Raw genomic sequence first — 18584 nt, 5'->3', positions numbered from 1 at the left:
GTCCAACAAGCTGCTTCTGCCTTCTCACCCTGATGCCAACAGCTGCTATGTTGGGAGTGATTGGGTGCTCCGGGTTGGCAGACGGGCTTGTGCTGCATATAAAAACATGGTGATGCTCCAAGTATCTAAGAATATTGGTCCCCTGAAGTGATTCTTGCTGCCTCCCCTTCTCCCTGACAACACCCCCCCACCCACTGCCCCTTTGCCCCAGGCCCTGACAAGCCCAGGTTACATGGGGACTACTGTTGCCAGGTTGGGATTCTAGACAAAAATCCTAGAACTCCTTTCTTGCTAGAAATCACCAATACAATCCTCAGTTCAGCAGATATAGTTTTCCGTACAGTTTATAAACATGATAAGACATACAGTTTGGTAAGGGAGTAGGGCGAGGGCCTGTGCATTTGTGTGTATATATATATATATATGTAGAGGGTGTGTGTGTGTGTGTGTGTGTGTGTGTATATATATATATATATATATATATATATATATATATATATATATAAAGTGGACATAGTTATAAAACTGCACCTCCTGTGAGAACCTCATTGCACACGATGAAGTTCTAAATTTCAGCCTCTGATGATCTTTCCTTTGGTAACTGGTTCTTGGAGCCCAGCAGCTGGGCCCGGGTCTGCCAGGGTTGCCTGAGACATCAGGAATGAGAGGCGTTACCCCCGAGGGAGGGACTGAAGGTGGCACATGGTTGGATTCAGGGCAGGGTGACTAAGTGGCCTCAGGCAAGAGCCAAAATGCCACCTGCTCATGTGCTCCCAGATAGCTGTGGACCCAGCTTCTTTGGTGACCCTTGTCTGTTCTCTGAGTCCTGCTTCCTCCGGAAGTGGCGGGAGCCCTTCAGACCTCTCCAAATGACCAGGATTCCACAGAGCCCAGCTCCCGTGGGGCACTGTCCCATCGTTGCTAATGAAGGATTTGCTCTGCGGCTTTAACTGCCTTGCTGGGTGGATGCTGTCCATAGGTGCTCGGCCGGGGGCTGGCTGGGACAGCTGGGTGGGATGAACTAATCCCCTCTCACTTGGGACTGTACACTTTGGGTTTATAATCCACCGGGCAGGGCCCAGACAGCGGCTGAAGCCTCTACCAGCCTTTGCCTGAAACCCAGCAGATCCTCCACTTGTAAAAAAAGAAAAGAAATCCTGTTCCTTGGTGGACATGTGGCAGTGCTGGGTGCTGGTGCCCCACGTCCTCAGCGAAGAGTGACCACCAGCCCCAGTATCCAGGCCAGGAGCGAGGCCCTCAGGGAACTGCCCAAGGAGGCCTGCTGCACCCCGCTGGGGGCACGGATGGGGGTCCTGCGGGCACACTTGCCCTTCCTCTTGGGCCGTGCCGTGGGCATGATGTCAAAGCTGAACTTGTGCTGGTAGTCAGGGGCATAGTCCTGCAGCTCGTGGGCCTGCTTCCGGGTGCCCGCCTTCGAGATCTGGTTGCGATTCCTGTGGCTGGTGCAGTTCTTGCCCAGCTTCTTGTAGCCCGACCGAGAGCCGGGCAGATGGCCGTGCGGGTGGTCCTTGTCCCTGGTGGGGCCACGGGGTGGGTGGTGCTCCTTGCGGGTGGCCCTGTCGGTGGTGGTGAGCGTGTGCGACTTGATCTGGTGCGGGGACGCCGGCCCCGTGCAGTTCCGGAAGTCCTCGGCCCTCAGCAGCTTCAGGTCCTGGCCATGCAGAGGCTCGGGGGACACGCAAGGGACAGCGGAGCTGGAGCCACGGAACCTTTGCAGCCATTCCCACAGGGAGCGCGCCCGGCAGCCACAGTCCCAGGCGTTGCCGTTGAGGCGGAGGAATTCCAGGGCCCCCAGGGGTGCCAGGCAGTCGCCCGGCAGCTCGGAGAGACTGTTGTTGAAGAGGAAGAGGGTGGTCAGCCTGCGGAGGTCGTGGAAAGCCCTGTGATGGACCCACTGCAGCTGGTTCTCGTGCAGCAGCAGCCGGTCCAGGTTCACCAGGCCCCGGAAGGTGTCCTGGCCGAGGCTCCACAGCTTGTTGCCGTGGAGGAACAGGTGGCTGAGGTTGACCAGGTCCACAAAGATGTCGTCCTGGAGGTACTCGATGTGGTTGTCCTGCAGGTAGAGGTACTGCAGGCTGTGCAGGCCGCCGAAGATGCCGGCCGGCAGGGCACTGAGCCCGCACTTATAGAGGTAGAGGGCATGGAGCTTCACCAGGCCCTGGAAGGTCTCGGGCGCCAGCGTCCGCAGCTGCCGGTTGTCGCCGAGGTCCAGCTCCTCCAGGTGCATGAAGCCCTGGAAGGTGCTGGGGTCGATGAAGGTGATGTTGTTGGAGTAGATCCACAGGGTGACCATGGAGGGGCTGAAGTGGCCCTGCTGGAGGAGGGTGATGCGGTTGTTCTGCAGGAAGACGCGCTCGCTGTCCTCCGGGATGCCCTCGGGGACGGCGACGAAGTTGTGCGCCTGGCAGCTGACCGTCATGGGTGCGGGGTAGCACACGCAGTCCCGCGGGCAGCCGCCGCCCAGGGGCAGCTCCCCGGCCAGCAGCAGCAGCAGCAGTTCCACACAGCACCCTGGCGGGGAGAGAGAGCACAGCCAGGTCAGGGGCTGCCCGGGAGGTGGGAGACACTCCGGGTGCCGGGCTCGATGGGCACGTGACCCTCCTAGGCCGCTGGGGCTCTGTCCTCGTCTTTGCTGCACTCAGCGGTCTGGCGTCATAGCCCCCCGAGGTCCTGGCTCTTGATGGCTCCCCACGTCCTGGTGCCCCACCTCTACTGGGGGTTCTATCCCAGCCTGGGCTATGAGATGGGTTGGGGTAGAGGCTCTGATCCCCCCGGCATCCGGCATACTTCCTTAGCCCCACCCAGCAAACCCCTAGCCCCGCCCATAGCTTCTGAGCCCCACCCCCTTAGGCTCTGTCAGCCTTGGTAGGATTGGGGTCACAACCCACGGACGCAGCAGCTAGCTTCGGGTTCCTGTCCAAGCTCTGCCACTTACTTGCTTTGATCTGCCTGAACAGATAGTGGTGCAAAGTCCTGTTCTAACAAAGTAAATATCTCATATGGATTCCTGAAGAGTCTTTTTATTTAAATTATTCCCAATAACAAAGCATGCATGCATGACATCAAAGTTTATCTTGAAAGATTTCTCATTTACAGTGCCTTCCATGTCCTCATGTATGCACTACCCCCTGTGCCTCAGTTTCCTCATTTCTAAATAGTAATAGTTGTCCCTCACAAAGGACGTGTGTGTGTGTGATGGACTGGGGGAGGCACCAGGGCTGATGGTTCTGGGGTCCAAGGAGCAGCCAGAATGAGGCTGCCCCCCACTGGGGTCTGCCTTCCAGCCCCTCCCCTCTCCCTGCCTCGCTGGAGATCCCAGGCTGTGGCTGCCAATCAGGCCCTGCCTAGCGATTGTCCCGAGCATTTCCTCTGTAGCTTCCCTCTAATTGCGCAATAATTAGGCATTTGTTAATGGATCCTTAATTTATTTTCGATGTGTCCAGCCCGCGCTTGGATAATGGCCCCGTGCTCATTATCGGAGCAGCCTCATTACCTGCCTTTCTCCAGGGTCGCAGCTGCCCCAGGCAGCCTGGCAGGTGTGTCAGTGCTGGAGGGACGGGCTCCAGGCCTGTAGACCCCCACCCTGCAGGGCCGGGCAGCCATCTCGTCTCTGCCCGGGTTGGCATCCCGATCCTTCCCTTCTAGCTTGGCCAGCCAGGCCTCTGGGGAGAGCCGAGGGCCTGAGACAGTGCGGCTGATTCTTCCTGCTGCCAGCTGTGCCCAGAGCATGTTCAACGAGAGAACCAGCCCTCCTGGCCACTCTCGGGCCAGCCCCGCTCCCAGCCTCAGGCCGGCCGCCACCCCAGCCGTCTGCCTGGGCTCAGGTGGCCCTCACCACGACTGCCACTCCCTCTTTCCTCACAGAAACGGCATCATAAAAAAGTGACAGCTCCCAGCTGTTGGGAGTTACGGGCTCCCAGAGAGTAACAGCTGCTTCCCGTCCCCCTGTAATCACCTGGCTTTGACCGAACGTTGCCAACACATAAAAATCATCGCACATGATTCGGTTTTTGCATAATTGTGTTTGGTTGCATTTCAGAGCAGTTATGACCTCGGCAGTGGTGGCGGTGACAGAGCAGCTGTGAGGTCCCTTTCTGGGCTGGGCCACGCTCTGTGTGGCCCCTGCCCTGCTTCAGTCACTGAAACCATTGGACAGTCTGCAGGCCAGGCCCCGGGCGGGGGCCTCCTCAGCCTCAGTTTCCCCCTGTGTAACAAGAGTCGGAGATGGTCGCTATGCCAGCGCTCCCCACGTGGAGTCTGACCTCCAGTCCGCCACTGCTCTCCTAGGTCTGGCCAGGGGGCCCCGGGCCCGCAGGAGGAGACAGGACAGTGAGGACCCTCTAGGAGCCTGGGCCCCAAACCCCAGCTGACTCGCGGGGAGCCTGCCCACTGCCTTGAGTCTCCAACACCCAGGCTGGGAGGCAGGCCCAGCGCACAGCGGCTGCCCATTCAGAGCCTGCCCCTCCCTGTCCGCTCGCTCAGCTCTGCTCTGCTCCTCGGCCCTGCGCAGGCTGCCCCCAGGGAGGTGCCCCCAGCCTGCCACTCTGAGGGAGCCCAGGGTGCCCCTCCTAGCTCAAGGGTGTTCAGCGTGCTCACTGTGCTGCAGGGGACAGGGCTGGGGCCATTCGTGGGAACCACAGGGCCACAGCGGACCCCACCCCCTGGGGTCCTGCAAAGACAAGGCATTCCCTTCCCTTAAGTCAGGCAGGGAGAGCCGCTCACGTGGCAGGCTCAGCGCTGACACCGCCGACATCTGTGCGGCTTATAGAGTTTACAAAGCGCTTCTGCTCTCACCCCTCTGATCCGAAGAACTACCCTGCCTGGTGGGGCTGCGGGACTTTTTCTGCCCCCTGACCTGGGGTGGGGCAGACAGCCCATCTGCCTGCTGCTGTGGATCTTCTCTGTAAGGCCCCGGGGGGGGGGGGGGATTCTCTGAAGCGGTCCCCAGAGAGGCGGGGCGGGGGAGAGGGGCTCCACAAAGAGCCACACCCCTCCCTCAGGCAGGTGCCCCCAGGGGTGCTGGGGCACAGGGGAAAACAGGCGAAGACCTTGGTTTGGGTAAAAGCCAACTGTACAAAAATCTAGGCGTGGGCTTAGCAGCTGGCGTTTGAACACACTTCGGCAGGTGGGAGGGGTCAGATATCGGGGGGGGGGGGGCGGGTGGTGTAAAGGTGGCACCCAGGACAGGAGCCACTGTGCTGTCGTTCCTCTGAGAGGGGCCCAGGAGAAGGCAGGGACCCCAGCCGATGCTTAGAGCTGCTCTCCATCCTCCAGTACCGTCCAGATGCCAGGGGACCTGGGCCAGGGGAACCGCCCTTGCAGGTACCCCTGCCCCCTCCCACTGGGCACTGGGGTGGGTCTCACCTGAGTCTGCTTCTCCACTCTGGAAGCTGGTCCCATCTTCAAGGCCGGCCCTGGACCAGCTCTCCCAGCCAATCCCACCTGCCTCTGGCACCCCTGCCTGAGCCAGCGGGTGCCCTGGCCATGGATCATCACCCTGCCCGTTTCTTCCCAGGCAGGCTCTGCACTGCATCGCCACGGTTCCTCCTGTGCCCCCCATGCCCCCTCTGTGTTGCCCATGGGAGCCCCGACCTGCTGATTGCTGTACTAACAATGACATCGGTGCCTTTGCTGTGCATTTTAAGATCGCAAGTTAGCAGGAATAAAAGTCTCCATGGAGGAGCCTTGCACTTCCTCTCATCAGCCTCCTTGCCGCCTTCTGGGGGGGCAAGGGGGTTGCTCTGCCTGATGGGGTCTGAAGAAAGCAAGGCAGGGACTCAAACTCCGGACTTCTCAGGTTCTCCTCCGCCGCCCCCTCCTCCCCCTGCTCCCCCCACTCCTCCAGGGGCATCCACCTGTCTGCTCAGCGGCTCCCAGACCTCCTGGCCTCCCACACGAGCTCACACACATCTCTGCAGCCTCATTCATTCCCTCCTCCGTTCAACACTTGCTGCCAGAGTCCTGGAGTATCCTGAGTGCCGGGGTGGGGAGGGGCCTGGGATGAACTTGGCAGGTCCTCGTGGACTAGCAGATGGGGGTCTCCATACCAGGCAGTCCAGCAGGTGCCAGGCCCAGAGCAGGCACCTAGGCGTGTGCATGGGGAAGGCACCTGCTGCCTTGTGCCACCTCCTCCACAAAGTCCTCTTGCTCCCCTGCCAGCACAAAGGACGTGCAGGAAAAGAGAGCAGGTACTGTTTTCATGTCCTCCTTCCTACAAACCCCCAAACCCCTCATCTGCTGAGCAGGGACCTGTGGGGGCCGGGGTAAGTAGCCTGTGCATGGGCGGGCCCCTCACCCAGTCCACTCAGCGGCCCATTCATAAGATAGGGGCTGGACCTGGTGGGATGTGTGGAAAGGGCATTCCAGGCAGAGGGCACAGCATGTGCAAAGATGCTGAGGTGGGGAAGCAGGTGGCAGGCCCTCTCTCAGCCTCTAAGTAACCAGAGCTCCCTAAGATGCTGTAACTACAGCTCAGCTGGGTGAGGGACATCCAGGGCTGGGGAGGCCAGACAGCTCCCTACTGGGACCAGAACTGACAGGGCCCCTGCTCCTGTCCCAGGCCAGATGGCCAGCGTGGCAGGGGTCCTGTAGCTTCCCCGCCCCGGAAGCAGGAAGGGAGCTAACCAAACAGGACCCAGCCCTGAGTACCAGGTTCTTTACATGGGATCCTCATGACACCCCAGGGGTGCCGCACCATTCCACAGAGAAGGAAATGAGTCACAGAGGGGAGTGGCCGACCAAGGCCACACAGCTGGTGAGCAGGGCAGGTGGGGCAGCCTCATCTGAGGGCTGGTCAGTCCTCCCGGGCCTCAAGGTCTTGGGCCTCACCCAGACCTGAGTCTGGTGCCTGCCCCTCCCTACGCCTGTGCAGGGACAGCCCGATGGGTTGGCATCCCCAGGAGCCCCCAGGCAGCTCCGTGGGGCGCTCTGAGGCTTGGAGACTGGTCAGCCATGTGGTCAGTCCTTCTGCCTCTGCAGCCTGCCCTCCCCCTGCCCTGGGCTCGGTTCCCGGCCCACCTGCTGCCCCAGCCTTGCCAGATGCTCCTCTCTAATCTAACGGGATGACTCTGCTGGCTGGATGACAGCCTCAGGCCAGGCCAGCTGTGCTCACAGAGCGACTGGCGCCTCAGGCCACTCAGCACTGTCTCTTCGTGCCACACCCAACCACAGGCCACTTCCCGGAGACAAGGAAGCCAGCCAGGGCAGAGCTGGGCTTTCCTCCTCCTCTGGTCCTCTCAGTGCTAGGCGTGTCCTGCTCCAGCGTATGTGTGTGCTGTCCCCTCTTGGCCGGAGCACTTCCCAGGATACCTGCAGGGCACCTCATCATTCAGGTCCCTCCTCATGTCACCTTCTCAGTGAGGCCTTCCCCAGCAGCCTATTTTATTTTTATTTTTATTTTTATTTTGGCCATGCCGCTCGGCTTGTGGGATCTTAGTTCCCTGATCAGGAATTGAACTCGAGTCCTCAGCAGTGGAAGCGCGGAGTCATAACCACTGGACCGCCAGGGAATTCTCCCTAGCAGCCTATTTTATTTATTTATTTATTTATTTTGCAGTACGCGGGCCTCTCACTGCTGTGGCCTCTCCCGTTGGGGAGCACAGACTCCGGACATGCAGGCTCAGCGGCCATGGCTCACAGGCCCAGCCGCTCCGCGGCATGTGGGATCTTCCCGGACCGGGGTACAAACCCGTGTCCCCTGCATCGGCAGGCGGACTCTCAACCACTGCGCCACCAGGGAAGCCCCCAGCAGCCTATTTTAAATGGCTCCTTCTTTATTTTACTTTTCCCCATAACATTCATTCTCTCCTAATAAATTCACCTCATTTATTTATTTATCTTGTTTATTTTCTGTCTCCCCTCACTGAGTGGGCAGCTCCATGAGGACAATGGTTTTGTCTGGTGTGTTCCCTGCTGTCCCCCCAGGGCCTAGAACAGTGCCTGGCATACAGTAGGTGCTCAAGAAGAAAACCCTAGGCCCGGAGCCTGGCTCATAGTAGGTGCTCAATAAACATAATGGTTCTTATTAGTACAGAGGCCTCTGGGGTGACAGCAGAGACTCAGCCTTGGCTCTCTCCCAAGGGACCCTTGGCCAGCAGAGAGGTGACAGGTGGTGAGGAGGGCTCTGGGAGGGAAGATACACACCAGGCCTGCATGGGGCCTGGGGCAGGTGACCAGAGCAGGTTTGCCTGAGACTCGGGGGGTGTTCCCAGGACACAGGATTTTTAGTGCTAATATCTGAAAGTCCCAAACAAATGTGAGTCACCCTACCTGGGGACCAGGACTGTGCCCTAGCCCCCCAAAAACCTCTGGCCACAGGATGGGGAGGGAATAAACAGGCAGGCATGAAGCGTGAGTGTTCTCCAGACACCCACAGCTCAGGCACTGTGCCTGCAGCCCGGGCCCTAGACAGAGCCTGTGTGTGTGGATGTGGATCTGTGCACATCTATCTACGTGTGTTTTATCTATGTGTGTGTACATGGCCATGTGCACGTCTCTGAATACATGCACGTGCATATGTCAGCACACACTTGTGTCTGGAGACCATCAAGGGGGCTGGCCGCCCAATGCTTTCACCCTGAGCATCCCAAGCTCCACCCTGGAGAGGGGTCAGGGCCCTCTTCCGAGGAGAGGCACACCCGTCCTTGACATCCCCGTCTTATCTCAGCACCCACTCTGGCTTTGCCTATAGCTCCCCCTCTCCTCCTGACACGCTGAATTATGTACCCACTCCAAGCCCCTCCTGCACACCAGGATCAGCCTCAGCTGGGAAGTGGGCGGCCCCTTGTTGGAATAAACTTTCAGCTTTCATCTGCTGCGGCTGGTCCCCTGAGCAGGCCTGGCCAGGAACGCTGTGCTAATTGGGTTGCCGAGCTCTCAGGGGGCCTTGTTGGAGCAAACTTGGGCTCCCCTATCCTTTGCCTACCCGTATCTACCACCTCCTCGCTTCGGGGGTCCCTGCATGGGCAGGCGAGGTGGGGGGACACCAGAGGCCGGCACAGGCAGCTCTGTATCCATGAACTGCCTGGGCCTGGGACCAGCCTCAGTGGGAGCACGTATCAGCTGGACAAGCTCAGGCAGGTCACTAAAGCTCCGCAGCCTCAGTTTCTTAGCCCAGGAACTGGGAGTCAGAGCATCCGCCTTCTTGGGTGTCGGCAGCACTCAGTGAGGCTGTGCCTTGAACCGGTACCAGGTTCAGCTGCAGGGGAGGTGCTTCCAAGGCTGATGACTGCGTTACAGCTACTGCATCAAAGGGAGCTGCTGTACCCCCTCCCCCGTGGACCCTGGCTTTCGCCCCACCCACCCTGGTGCTCCCAGACCCCAGAGGCTTGGCAGAGGGACCTGATAGATCAGATACCGAGTCAGAGCTCAAGCTCAAGTTCAAGTTCCCTGCCAGGCCGTGGCTGCCCCAGGGCTTAGCAGGTGTGGACGGGGTCTTGACCCTTGTACGTGGCCCTCTCTCCCAGTCCATCCCCCCACACCTGGAGCTGCCAGCTCTCTGCACAAAGCCCAGGGCATGTGAGCTCTACCTTCACCTCGTGAAGCTCCCCTGGGGCTCATAATATGTGTCCACTGTTACTCAAATTTGCTTCTCAGTTTGGGGGCCCCAGAACCCGGGCTGTGGCAGCCCAGACTCCAAGGCTGAGGGTGAGGGCCTCTGAGAGCCAGACCTTCCCGGAGCTTTTGAGAAGGTTCTGGGCTCTGCCTCCTCCCTGTGGAACCAACTGTCCCTCCCCTCAAACCCCAGAAACCTGTGGGCCCACCTGCAACCAGACAGGACCACTGACACCCAAGTGGTATCTATGTTGTAATCAGTGGGGCTGGGAACCTCTGTGGGGTTGGGGCAGTCCTCAGGGGCAAGTGTCTATTGAGATGCCTGCTTAGGGAGTCCCTGAGGGGGGTGTGAGGGAGAGGGAGTGGTGGGCAGTGCTCTACCAATCCCTGAAGGCTCTGGCATCGGCTGACACAAAACAAAAGACGGGACCCAGCCTTTGAGAAGCAGGTGAGGCTCTCTTCACCAGGAGCCCTTGTTCCGAGTCCCCGGAATAGCTGCCCCTTCCATGCTGTCTGTGAAAGGGCTTCAGAGCTCACATCCAGGGTATCGATCATCCCCGTTCTGAATCTGTCCCCTAGTTCTTTCGTTCATGTGAGAAACAGCTCTGTGCTTGGTGCTACAACAGTAAGGGACATGGCTCCTTCCCTCGTGGAGCCTACATTCTAGGGGGAGACGATTTAAACAACCACACAAGCCCAAATTGACACAGGGTTGTGGGCACTGGGGACACAGGAGGGGGTTAAGAGTGAGATGAATGGAGGGCCTCTCTGAGCAGTGGCACTTGAGTTGAAACCTAAAGATTAAGAAGGAGCTGAGGAACAGCTTTGCAGGCAGTGGGAACAGCAGGTGCAAAGGCCCTGGGGCAGGACTGACTGGGTGTGGATGAGGGAGAGGGGCATGAGATGTGGTCAGAAAGGCAGGAGGCAGGCCTTGCAGGGCTTTAAAAGCCTCAGTCAAGAGGCTGGATCTGGGAATTCCCTGGCAGTCCAGTGGTTAAGGCTCCGCACTTCCACTGCAGGCGTGGGTTCGATCCCTGGTTGGGGAACTAAGATCCCGCATGCCATGTGGCATGGCCAAACAACAAGAAAAAGAGTTTGGATCTGATTCTGTGTCTGGCAGGAAGCCAATGAAGAGCCTGAAGTAGGCGCAACTTGATTGGATTTGGGTGCACTGCTTTTGGAGCATGGATTTGTGGGAGCAAGAAGGGAGGCCTATGGCTGTCATCCACGAGAGATGTGGGTGGTCCAGAAGGGGGAGGGGCCATGGAGACAGAGAGCAGTGGACAGATTGAGAAACATCTGGGATGTAGAAATGACAGGACATACGGATGGACCAGTGCGAGGGAGACGGGGTGGGTACAGAGGATAAGGGTACAGTGAGATGGGAGGAGCCTAGGGAAACAGGTGTAGGGGCCAGCAAGAGCTCCGCTTAGGACGTACAAAGTCCTAAGCCTTATAGAGATGATTAGTTGGAAGCTGGATGTTCAAAACTGGAGCCCCGAAGTGAGAAGAACACTTGGCATAGGGATGGTATTTAAATCTGTGGGAATAGATGAGGTCACCTCTGAGAGTCAAGAAAGAAGATAGAGGCGGGACTTCCCTGGGGGTCCAGTGGTTAAGACTCCACGCTTCCGATGCAGGGGGCCCAGGTTCAATCCCTGGTAGAGGAAGTTCCGTGTGACACGCGGCGCGGCCAAAAAAAAAGAGAGAGAGAGAGAGAGAAGATAGAGGATTGAGGCCTCTGGCAACACAGTGATTGTGAAGGCACGTAAAGGAGAAGGAACGGGCGACGAGGTCAGAGGAAAGCCGGGAAGCGTGGTGGGACTGAAGCCAAGAGCGTTTCCAGAGGAAGGAGGAATCAGCTGTGATGAGAGTGGCTGAGAGTTTACGTGAGGACTGAGGAGTGTCCAGTTGATTTGGCAACATGGGGGGAATCGGTGATGCTGGAAAGTTCATTTCTGGTAGAAAGGTGGGGGCAGAAGGCTTGCTGGAGTGGGATGAAGAGTCAATGGGAGGCGAGGAGGGGAGATAGCACCGTATCAGTCAGGACAGGCTAGGGCACGCTGATGGGACAAGGGACCCAGCGTCTCCACGGCTCACAACAACAAAGACTGGGTTCTCGCTAAGGCGGGGCAGCTGAGGCTCTGCTCGGGGACCCAGGTGGAGAGCTCAGTCTCCACCCAGAACACTGCCGGTCTCGTGGCAGAGGGGACAGAGGACGTGGCCAGTGGCTGGCTTTCGAGGCTTTCGTTTCCAGCGATGCACGTCACTTGGGCTCATGCTTCGCTGGTCAAAGTCACTCACAGGGCCCAGCCTGTCATCAGTGGGATAGGAAACAACACTCCCAGGGGACTCAGGGAACAACATCTGTGAGCACCCAGAGGCCACTCACTGGGGGAAGCTTGGCTGTGAAGGGAGCAGAGAGACTGGGCAGGACCTGGAGGGGCGTGGGGTCCAGGGAGGTTGTTTGTTTTTTAAGATGGAAGAAACTAGAATCTGTTTGCATGTTCCTGGGGATGATCCAGGAGGAAAGAGAGAGAAAAACTGATGCATTAGGAGTGAGAGGGCCAAAAAGACAAAGATTCAGCGCTCCAAGGGAACACCTGCCGCGCTGTAACAGGACGGAAGACGGTATGTGCAGAGGAGACGATGAGTTAGCCTCCGAGGGCTTCTCTTCTCTCCAGGAGGTAAGTGGGGGTCATCAGCTGAGAGCGAAGGTAGGGAAGAGGGTGGGAGTTTGAGGAGGAAGAAGACAGAATGAAACAGGCTCTCTGTGTGGTAGGAAATCAAGCCACCCCGGTCACAGGAGAGGTCTGTGGAGACAATGAAACAGAAAGTGTCTGCACACCCACTGCCCCAGCCCCTGCTCAAGTTCTCCTTGCCTCTAGCTGGACAGTTGGGGCTGTCTGGCCCCTCCAATGAAGCCTGCTCATGTCACTCCCCTGCTGACAGTACATTAGCTCAGTAAATATTTACTCCACCCCTTTTCCTCTGGCCAGGCACCATGTCAGGAGGGCTCTGGGGACAAAAGACCCAGTTCCTGGCCTCCGTGAGCTGACAGTCTCCCTAGATACCTTCAGGATAGTATGTTGTGGACATCTGTCACTCCTTCCGGTCACCCAGCCACTAAACCCGCTTCCTGTACTTGGGAGATCTCCCAGTTTCTGTAAATAAGGCCTTCCCTCCTTGTGGAAGCTGAAAAGGTCCATCCCTCACTTTCCCAGCCTCCCTTGCAGCTCCGGCAGGGCCCAGCGCCTGGGCTCTGCCCCCTCGACACAGCTACCCTAGACTTCTGAGCTAGGAGTTAGTGAGGCAGATAAGCAGGGGCCCAGGCAGGATCCACGCTTGCCGGGATGACAGCAGTGGCAGAGCCAGCGGGGGCAGGGACTGTGGCGGGAACATTGGAGGTGCCCGCTGGAGGTGTCTTTGCTTCAGTTGGGGCATTGTTCCTGCCTGTGGAGTCCCCAACCCTCTGGGAGATTCTGTGAATGACCCAGTATCTTTTAAATAAATTTGCCTTTTATTTAAATTAGCCAAGGCAGGTGTCTGTTGCTTGCAAATAAGAATTCTCACAAATGTGAAGTCCCTCCAGCTGAGCATGGCTCCCAAGCCCACCCATGGTCTGGCCCTGCTCCCCTGATTCCCACTCTCCCCGACTCACTCCCCTCTCCCTGCCGTCTTGTGGCAGCAGCACCCTAAGTTCCCTGGGGGTGGGGTGGGGGGACCACCCCTCCCTCATTGCAGGTGATTTAGGAGGCAGGGCAATGAACCCTGGCTCAGCCAATTAGACGCTCCCTCAGGAATTTGAACCTGAACATGAAGCAGAGTGATTCGACTGTTTCACCCTGGTGGGGCTGTCCTGAGGACACTGCCCCAGGAGTTCTTTCCACTAAGACCCCCAGGGCCACCTTGGTCCCTGCCCTCCCCAGAGCTGGGCTGTTCAGCTTCTCCTTTGGGTCCCACTTCCTTTCTGCAGAGGTCCATCTAACACCCTTCTTCTTGGCTATCAGGATCCAAATTGTCTTCAGCTCTCAGGCAGCCACACGCTCTAGAGGAGCCAGGCTTCTCCCCAGCCCAGGAAGTGGGACTTTATTCCTCGTCTCCGCTGTCAGTGATTGGTTTAGACAGGAGCATGTGACTCCATTCTGACCAATAAGACACAAAGAGAATCTGCTGAGAGACTTCTGGGAAAATTTGTCCTCCTCTTCAAAAGAAACACAAGGAAGGGATGTTCTCTTTTCCTGCCTCTGAGTGTGGTTGGGTGAGGATGAAATGCATGGTGCTAAGGTACCACCTTTCAACCTTAAGGGGACCAGCCTAAAGATCAAAGCCAGCTCGGCAAAGACTACGGAGCACCAAGATGGAGAGAACCTGGGTCCATCATGACCTTGTGGAACCAATGAGTCCACCAATCCTGGGATCTGCAAACTTCTTGGTATACGACATATTAAATCCTCTTCTTGTTGGGCTTTCAATTACTTACAGCCAAAGTGTCCTAACTAACATACCTTCCAATGAGTTCCTCTTCTGCTTTAGTCAGCCAGACTAGATTTCTCCACCTTACAACCAAAGAAGTGTACCTTATGTACCTGGTAACCGCATGACTTGGTGGCTCACACAGGACCTGCTCCAGGAAGCCTCCACAAACCCTACCTTCTGTGTTTTTGTGGGGTTTTTTCAACTTCATTGAGACATAACTGCCCAATAAAATTGTAATATATTTGAAGCGTACATCATAATTATGTGTGTGTTTATATATGTGTTATATACAAACATAAATTTTATATAAAACAATATATATAATTTCATGAGCGCATTTAAGTTTACTCTCTTAAAAATTTTAATTACACAACATAGCATGTCAACTCTATTAGTCATGTTACATTTTAGATCCTCAGACTTCATTCATCTTATAGCTGAAAGTTTGTACTTTCAGACCAACTTCTATTTTTCCCACCCCCAGGGAGTAGAAATACATTGGCCAGACCCTACCTTCTGGGTTAGGCCGTCCACCCTCCTCGGTGCTTTCCCTCTCACTGCACTCCCCACTCAAAGTCACCTGGTTTCACCACCAGAGGTGTGGAACTACTGGGGTGTCCAATTGGGGCCTGGTGCATGGAGCTTATCTGTGCATAACTGGTGAGTGAATGAATGAATGATTTAGCTGATGTAATTCTAGCCCAAAGCAAGGAAACCAGGTGCTTTAGTCAGCTGAGATGGCTTAGAATGCGTAAACATATACAATATATAATATACAGTAAGTTTTAGCAGCTGGAGGACCCCAGGGTAGGGGCCTCATGCAGAGGATAACTGAGTTTACAAGGCATTTCAGGTCTCACCTCACAAACCTTGCTCTCTTGACCCTTTTGCAGAATCTGTCTTGACTGGCTACTTAAGACACTTGGCAGGGAATGCTTCAAATGGATCTGTGGCGTTCTGTATGTTCAACTGAGCAGCAGACTCAGACATGTTAACTTTCACATTTGCTATACCTTATATATGCTTGCCTTTACTATTTAATAAAAAAAATAAATCATGCAAAAAAAAAAAAATACCCTGCCAAGTTTAGCTGAGAATCTCAGGTCCCAGGCCTTGAACTACTTCCTCCTCTCTGTTGGTATGGCCCCGTACTTTCTTCAGGGGCCCTAGTCTGGCCAGCCACCAGCACATGCCAGCCTCTGACCCTTATCCAGAGAGCTTTAGCCCAGGTAGCATGGGCTTCCCGGTGTCCCCAAACCCTATTTTCCACCACAACGTTTTTCTTTAAAGTCACTCTTGATCATTTGTTTTCATTTTAAAGTAATACTTGCTAATTGTGGAAAATGTGAAAAGCATAGAACTAAAAAGGAAAAATCACCACAATCCCATTACCCTTGACAACCATCCACAGTGCCTCGCTGTACCTTCTTATGAGACTTCCTTCATTTACGTAGGGATATATAAAATTTAAATAAAAATTTTATTTAAAGCAATAAAATTGGGATCATGCTATATAAGCAGCTCTGTATCCTCCCTTTTCCGCTTAACTTATTCATTCATTCAGAAGATCTCCAGGTGCCTCCATCTGTGAGGTTCTGCTCTAAGGCAGCCACAGGGAGCCCAGCAGACAGACTGACCCCATCCTCCAGGAGAATACGGTCTGATGGGGAAACAGACACTCGTCAAACGGCCACATCCATATATCAGCACGGCCTGTAAGGAGGAGTACAGGGAGAGAGATCCAGGGAGCCGGGAGAACTGTGGAGGCTCCCCTAGCTGGTGGGGGTGAGAGGGCTGGGAGTTTAAAGATTGAGAAGGACTCCGGTGGGATGGCTGAGGATTCCAGACAGAGGAAACAGCATGTGCTGAGGGCCTGGGGCCAGAGACAACACACAGTTAAGTGACAAAAGAAGGTGTGGTAACAGGTATGGTTTTTAGAGACTGCTAGTATCCTAGTGTATGGAGAGAAGATAATTTATTTACCTGTGAAACATTTAGATTGTTTTTCATTTTTCACTGTTATAAATTATCATGGCAAAACTGATAATATCAGTTGCCTCCTGGGAGGTTCTCCTGGAAGCTTAGGGACTAGGGTGAGGGGAACTTCACCTGTATACCTGTCAGGAACTTTTGGTTCATTACCGTGTGAATGTACCTATAGATTCTTTTAAGAAGTAGTTAAATTAAAACCAAATAATGTTGGAATGAACATCTTTATGCATAAAGCTTTATCCAAATTTTTCACTCTTTCCCTTAATCAGAGATTCACTGTCCAAGTCCTCCTGACACACAATGATAAGTCACCTTCCAGAAAGGTTAACCCATAGAGCCTTAAGTTCTGCACCCAGAAAGTCACCACCCATGGGGGCCTTTCAGAGACTTGACACTTTCCTTTCTTTGTCTTCCCAACTAGGCTGTGAGCTACTCAAGAGACAAAAGCTGTGTGTCTCATACGAAGAGGAGACCTCTGGGGTGGGGAAGCAAAGGAGATTAAGGTGTGTTGAATCCCTCCTGTGTGCCAGACGTTCCATCCTGGGGGCATCCACATACACGCATCGGATGTTCTCCCCAAATTATCATGAAGGTATTCATATCCCTATTTTACAGGTGGGAAAAATAAGGCTCAACAAAGTGTAGTGATTCACCCAAGATGGTGCAGCCAGGGTCCAGACTAAGATGGATATGGCATCCAGGGATGGGGGGAGAGCTCTCTCTCCTTTGAGGCCGCTGCCCCCTCAGGGACCCTCCCCCACCACAAAAGGCAGATACCCCACCTCCCAGAAACTGTGTCCTTGCTCCCTGGACAACAACTTCAGCCCTGCCCCTGTCTTCATTATTCATTTCCTCTCCTTGAGCTTCAGACTCATGAGGCTGGGGAAATGGACAAGGCAGATGGGGAAGGAAGGGGAAATTCTGTGTAATACCATCGTCTGTATCACAAAACTTGTCTTAAGTGCCCGCCCCGGGGATTTCCTGGAGCTGGTGCAACAGAGGTGGGGCTGAAGGTCAGATTAAATTGGACTAGTAACCCCAGGGGGATGCTTGAAAGGGGGTAGATAAAGAAAGCATTTCCGGAACACCAGGCGGCTGAGGCAGGCAGTAGGCAGCAGTCGTAGGCAGTCGGCTGGCCAGCCGACCAGGTCAAACCTACGTAGTAGGGCTTAGTGGTGACGGGCCTGGGTTCACACATCCTCCCCCGGAAACCTGAAATCTTGCCTTTTCCCCCCAATAATGAGTTGGTATAAAAATGGATCCTGAACAAAATTGTCTGCAGTTTTCAAATTTCAAACTGCATTAGTCAAAATATATCAAATTTCCGTGTACTGACTTACCACCTGCTCAAAATCGGATCCTTTTTCAGCTGGAATATATTGAAATATGAATCACCTCCTGAGAGGAAAAGGGGAGAAGAAGTGGAAGGAAGCCCTCCTCAAAATGTGCCAGTGGGGCTTCCCTGGTGGCGCAGTGGTTGAGAGTCCGCCTGCCGATGCAGGGGACGCAGGTTCGTGCCCCGGTCCGGGAGGATCCCACGTGCCGCGAAGCAGCTGGGCCCGTGAGCCACGGCCGCTGAGCCTGCGCGTCCGGAGCCTGTGCTCCGCAACGGGAGAGGCCGCAGCAGTGAGAGGCGCGCGTACCGCAAAAAAAAAAAAAAAAAAAAAAAAAATGTGCCACTGGGCGAACCGGAATCCTGTGCTCCTTGGGCTCCCCAGCCTCCCCCGGCCTCCCTGTGACAATGGCTCCCTGGTGGCCCATGCCCCTCAGCCATTTCCCCTTGATAAATACCTGGTTTCTAGCTCGAACCCCTATGCTCTGGGCAATCTATGCCTCATAGTGCAGAACATGCTCATTTCAAGTCCTCCAACCTTTAAATGAGCACCTACTATATGCTGGGCGCTCAGACTCACAGGGAGGCCGACCTCTAATCACACCGCTAAATCCTAAGGTAACTCCTTTGTCCTCATCTATTCATCCTCTTAGCAGCACTGGATGGTGTTGGCCCTCCCTCCTGGAAACACTTCCTTCACTTCAGAGATAGGGCTCAGCTGTTTTTTTCTCCTGCCTTACTGGCTGCTTTTCTTGGTCTGCTGTGCTGGGGGCTCTTCCTCGGCTTGATCTCTACTTAGCCTGATTCCCCAGGCACAGCCCTGCGATCTTCTCTCTTCCATGCCATACCAATCCCCGGGGTGGGGTCACCCAGGGCCAGGTTTTAAATACCGTCTCCACGGGGTGGGTGTGGGTGGGGTGGGGGTGGTGAAGATCAGACGGTTATCTCGGTCCTGAACTCCAGACGAGCCCATCCAATGGCCCACCTGACATTGCCTCGTGGGTATCTAACAAGCTGCTCAAACTCTGTGTGCCCTAAAGGTGTTGCCCACACAGGCTTCCTCATCTCAGTAAAACGCCAACTCCATCCTTTTAGTTGCTCAAGTTGAAAATGTAAATGGCATTCTCCATTCTTCCCTTTCCCTCATTTTCTTTTCCTTTAATCCGTCAAGTCCCGTTGGTTCTACCTTCAAAATAAATCCTAAATC

The 18584-nt window shown here is 55.3% G+C and overlaps 1 protein-coding gene across 2 annotated transcripts in view; it reads right to left on the bottom strand.

Moving 5' to 3' along the window:
- Positions 1 to 513: 513 nt before the first annotated feature.
- The window catches only part of RTN4RL1 (reticulon 4 receptor like 1), a 65640-nt gene continuing 47569 nt past the window's right edge, over positions 514 to 18584 (bottom strand). For both annotated transcript variants that reach the window (XM_032615083.1, XM_032615082.1), the window contains exon 2: positions 514 to 2532. In XM_032615083.1, coding sequence (XP_032470974.1) covers positions 1208 to 2532 — 1325 coding nt within the window. In that variant the 3' untranslated portion in view covers positions 514 to 1207. The remainder of the gene's footprint in view (positions 2533 to 18584) is intronic.

This window comes from Phocoena sinus, chromosome 20 (assembly GCF_008692025.1).
Source record: "Phocoena sinus isolate mPhoSin1 chromosome 20, mPhoSin1.pri, whole genome shotgun sequence".
In the NCBI taxonomy this organism is placed as follows: domain Eukaryota; kingdom Metazoa; phylum Chordata; class Mammalia; order Artiodactyla; family Phocoenidae; genus Phocoena; species Phocoena sinus.
This window is presented reverse-complemented; position numbering and strand designations above follow the sequence as displayed.